This window comes from Vitis vinifera, chromosome 10 (genome assembly GCF_030704535.1).
Source record: "Vitis vinifera cultivar Pinot Noir 40024 chromosome 10, ASM3070453v1".
In the NCBI taxonomy this organism is placed as follows: Eukaryota; Viridiplantae; Streptophyta; class Magnoliopsida; order Vitales; family Vitaceae; genus Vitis; species Vitis vinifera.
Genome location: NC_081814.1, coordinates 15,579,120 through 15,583,970, shown reverse-complemented (window position 1 = coordinate 15,583,970; position 4,851 = coordinate 15,579,120). Strand labels below are relative to the sequence as shown.

Here is a 4,851-nt window from a genome sequence, read left to right as displayed (position 1 = left end):
GATTCTAATCTTTAATCCGTTAATATTTTCTTTAGGGTTTTGAACTTCAATGAAAAGGGGTAGCAAAAAACAGGAGGAAAAAGAAAAAAGGCTAGAAATGAGAGAGAAATGGTGTTTTTAAAGTGCCTAAAGAAGGGTAAAAATGTCCCAAATTGGTAATTTCCCTAGAGAATGAAAAATATGGGTCCTTTTTCCAATTTCAAACTTATCCCTTTTAACCAAATATCCTTACTTCTTATGAGGGAAAATTGAATGCTCTCTAATTCCTTTTTTGCAATGTATGATTTGTGTAAAATTGCCTCAAAATAGGATTAATAACTCAAAACAGATCATTCACTACTCAAATTTGGCTTTCCCAGATACAAAATACACTATTTCTTAAATAATTCTGCTTCACACAAATCAGCAGAGATGAGTGCCAACACTGCATTTTCATCAAGATACTATGAACAATATATGAGTATCAAAAACTCTACAAAATTTTCAATCCTTCTCTGTTACACCAACTTTTCAACTTTATAACAGTCCCAACAACAAAAAAGGCAACTCATACCAGAATCACACTTTGAAAACTCATCATTTGTATTAGACTTACTGAGATGGTAAGCCCACATTGTTTTTCCCTTTCTGATCTTTGTATTTTTTGTTAAGAAGGTGTGCAAGATTGCGAAGCTCCTCAAATGCATGCATTGTTTCTACATCAAATCCTCCTGCAAACTGCAATCAAGCGAGAAAGAAAATGATATTATGACTCTTCTATGTATCTTGGACAGGAGCTAACCTACTCTCTGCTTGTAGTTGATTTAGTAACAGCAAATTAAAGGTTGGGTTGCTATGCATTCTGGTCATGGTTAATGGGATTATGGTCGAGAAGCCTAGAAACTGTCCCTTAATGTTCTAAGATAAGAAAAAACAAAAAGGAATTTGACACAACAATATAGTTTTGTAGTGAGATGTAGCTACAGGGGGCCGTCCCTACTGCTCCTTAAAACAGGAGTATCTTCGATTTTTATTGTTAATGCATTTTACAAACCTGATGAATTCTGAAAGCAAATCTCACTCCCTGGAGCAGCATATAGTCCATTGCTGGATCTTTTTCAAATGCCCCCTTGGACTGAAGTTCCATAGCTACCCTCCTCATGTACTTCTTAGCCAACTTGACCGAGCCAAACTTTATCTGCAGGCAATGTACAGTGATTGAATATGTAACTGAGGCTGAATAAGTGAATGGATGGAGGATATATAACTGAGGCTGGATAGATAATATGTTGAATCTTGTCAAGCCTCTGTAGTTTTCACCCCATGGCAGAAACAAAGTGCCGATTCAAAATAACTTCACGATCATTTTGAATGATAAACACAATATGAGATTACTTTACCTTATTTATAATCCCATTGTCAAGCATCCAATCTGTGGGAATTTGGAACTCCTTACAATTACGCATCAATGATTCTCTTGTTCGGAAAAGGTTATATACACTGCGCTCCATCCTGGCATGGGAGCAGATGATAAGTTACAAACTTTAGGAAGGAGTAAAGGATAGAGTTTCAGGTTCTTACTTCTCAGATAAAGCAACCATTTTTTTCAGGGCAATGTCACAGGGCACTCTCGGGTCATCCTTGTAATAAGAAACTTCTGATTCCAGCTTCTTGAGATCTCTATACCCGAATGCTGCTTCTCGCAATGTGTCAGCCTTCTTCTCTGGCCAATCAAAGTGCTTTAAGACTGCCCTTTCATCCACCTTTGGAAGCATTTTAAGGAACATAAGAAATCTGCGTATCAGTCTTAGAGTGCATTTGGTAGTGATTTTAGAAAGTGTTTTTAGACTTTCTTACACTTGAAAATTTTTATCTTTCAAGTATTAAAAAAACTAAAAACACTTCCTAAAATCGCTACCAAACGCGCACTTAATTTAATGTTTGAAAAATAATGCTAACAGAAACCTCTTCAATGGTAATGCTATCAATAGATTCCCAAGAAAAGAACAAGCATGTACAGAACAAACAGTCAAGGTAGAATAGTTCAAGGGGTTTGTTTATTTCATAGAAAGGCAAAACTTCAAGTGAATTGTGCACAAATCAAGTAGTAATGTCAATGAAATTTTCATTTTGAAACATACAATGACCCTTGTTTATGTATTTGACTTCCCCAAATTGAATTTGTATAATTTCCAAAATTTAGCCAACAAAGTTCACGAGGTTAACTTATATATGATAATGATCAACTTACAAGAAAGCAAAGCTCATCATCAAGCCACTTCACAAATGCAACAACATCTTCAATGTTCTGATAAACTGCATTATTGACCTCTCTTATCAAAGAGTTCACAAATTCTCCTTGAGTCTCAACATCTGCCTTTATCTGCATACACAATGACAATTGTAAACAAAAAGATCTGAACTGGTCAACTAAAACTCGTTGAAACCTATTCAAGCAGCAACTTCTAGTTATATTCCAATTTATTTCCATGAAAACATTGGAAAAGAAACAGAAACTCCAACATGACATAAAGATTCCAAGCTTCCATTTCTTTTTCCTTGTCTGTTTGGTAACAAACAGACGACTGATGCTAGAAAGAGAACTTGGGACCCACAATCATTTTCCATTAAAACATCCTAGCTCGAGGACAAATGGGCTGAAAAATGACAAATTGAGTGAGAAATTAGCAAGTACTCACGGCAAGCAAATATGATGACCGATTCTCAATTTCACCAATCATGTTGCTTCGAACATTTGCAACATCAGGGGTATCATAGATTCCTCCATTTGAAGAATCCTTCCTAGAGTCCCTCTTCATAAGGGAATGATAGAACTCAACAACTTGTGGAGCTCGCTGCACAATTCCTGTGGTACTCCTTGCTGAGAACTTAGGAGGAGGTGGTGGTGGAGGGGGAGGTGGAGGGGGTGGTGGAATTTGAGCCAAAACCATCTCTTTGGGTCCACTTGAAAGGGCACCAGAAGGCCTAGGAGGGGGATTAGGAATGCGCAATGCCCTCTTTTCAACATCTAAAGAAGCCATAAATTTACCAGTTTCCTGGCAATTTCCCCAGAGTTGAGGTTTTTGAACTATACCCAACTCATATTTTTGAGAAACCAATGGCTCTGCTTCCTTTTCCATTTCTTTTGGGCACATAAAACCATCAGATTGTCTCCTCTTACTTTGTACAAGGTCTTCTGCACTGCATTTTGATCCACTTATAGAGTGTCTTCTTCTTGGACTTCTTCCTTCTTCCGGGTCTACCCAACTTTTTTCTAAAAGATTATCTGGGCAATCTAGATTTGGCAAATCCTCACTAATAATAGGCCATTTCTTCAACTTCTTTATCAAATTTAACCTCTTGATGCTACTATATTCTAGGGAATCATCAGTCTGACATGAAAATGAGCTGTCAGATTCACGACTCCCTTCGATTGAATTTGGGCTTGACGTCTTGTCTGAATTTGTCACCGAACATGAATTGCGCAATTCATTCCGTAAACAAGAATTGACCCACCTCAAGTACACAAGCTCCTCCACCTCATTCAATCGGCTCATCTGTAGGTCTTCAACTTGTTTACACAAATCTTCATTTGTGTGTCTTAACAAGGATGCCTCGGCCTGAATATTTGCAACTGTATCACTCTGCTTAATATTCAAGAAAAGGGAGTAAGCGAAGAGAAATATATCAGTTCAATAAAAGGATAAAAATATCATACTTCCAATAGCCACCCAAGATAAAAATCAATGAAAGAATAGGTCATCAGACAAAAATGATCAATAAAAATGCACAAGAAGAATGGTTAAATAAATAAATATTTATTTATTTATATTTTCTCACTAACCAAACATGGGGTTAGTGATCATACCTCATAAACTTTGGAGAGTGTATTCAATTGGGATTCCGTTGAAGAAAGTCTGCAAGAAAGGTCTCGCTTTTGAAGCTGGAGCTCCTTGTTCAAGCGCCTCAACTCAACAACTTCCATCTCAAGAGTTCGCTGTGATGGTGCTGATGAAATTTCAAGGTCTTCCCTTTTCAGTAATTCTTCCCGCCTCTCTGCAATAGAAGCTAAGCCTGATAATTGTTCAGAGAGGCTTGTTTTTTCGGATTCTAGAAGTCTTACTTTCTGAGATAGTTCATTAACTTCGCTCTTCTTCACCTCAAGTTCCCTCTCAAGATCCAAAATTTCCGGATTCCTCTTAAATTCCAACAACTCAGCTTGAAGTTTGAATTCCCTTTCTTTCGACTCCTGAAGCAAGCTTCTCAAATGATCAAGCTCAAGAAACAAGTCACGAGAAGACTTGGTGCGGTTGCTATTGTACAACTGCGGATGAACTTGACTGGCATTCACAGAACACGATAGGTCACCGATAAGCGACCGCTTGACACGGGAATGCGAAGTCACTAATGGGTTCTTCTGGTTGACAATGTCTGAGCTAGTGAGCGGCACTTTCTTGGCAGCCGCAGTGGTCTGCAACTTGTTCTTCTTGTCCGCTGAAAACCCCTTCACAATGTGAGAACCCCACGAAGAAGCAGACCGCAGTCTTGAGGGGTTGCTGCTGGTTTTCCCCTGATTTTGATCGGCAAACTTTAATGATTTCACTCGATTCTCAGATGGGTTTTCTTCTCTCATTGTGAACGAAACTCGAAGATTGACACCAGACAAAATAAATTTTCAACAAGACTTTCACACCCTACAGCCAAAATCGTTTCAGACCCATCAGTATCTGAATGAAAGAATGGTCCAAAAGCTTGGCTTAATGGTTGAAAAACATAATGGGTTGGGGGTGGTACTGGAGACTGATGATGAGAGTGGGAGCTCCAATGTCGAGTATCGAGGAATAGGCAGATTTGCTAGAAAAGCGGATGCTT

The 4,851-nt window shown here is 38.3% G+C and overlaps 1 protein-coding gene across 1 annotated transcript; it reads right to left on the bottom strand.

Annotated features, from left to right (window-relative positions):
• Positions 1–332: 332 nt before the first annotated feature.
• LOC100268044 (protein CHUP1, chloroplastic) lies at positions 333–4,851 on the bottom strand. Its single transcript, XM_002268571.4, has 7 exons — positions 3,848–4,851; positions 2,679–3,623; positions 2,231–2,362; positions 1,561–1,742; positions 1,380–1,491; positions 1,034–1,177; positions 333–717 (listed from the first exon to the last, which is right to left on the bottom strand). The coding sequence occupies exons 1-7, from the start codon at positions 4,610–4,612 to the stop codon at positions 592–594; spliced, it is 2,406 nt and encodes an 801-aa protein (XP_002268607.1). The 5' UTR covers positions 4,613–4,851; the 3' UTR covers positions 333–591.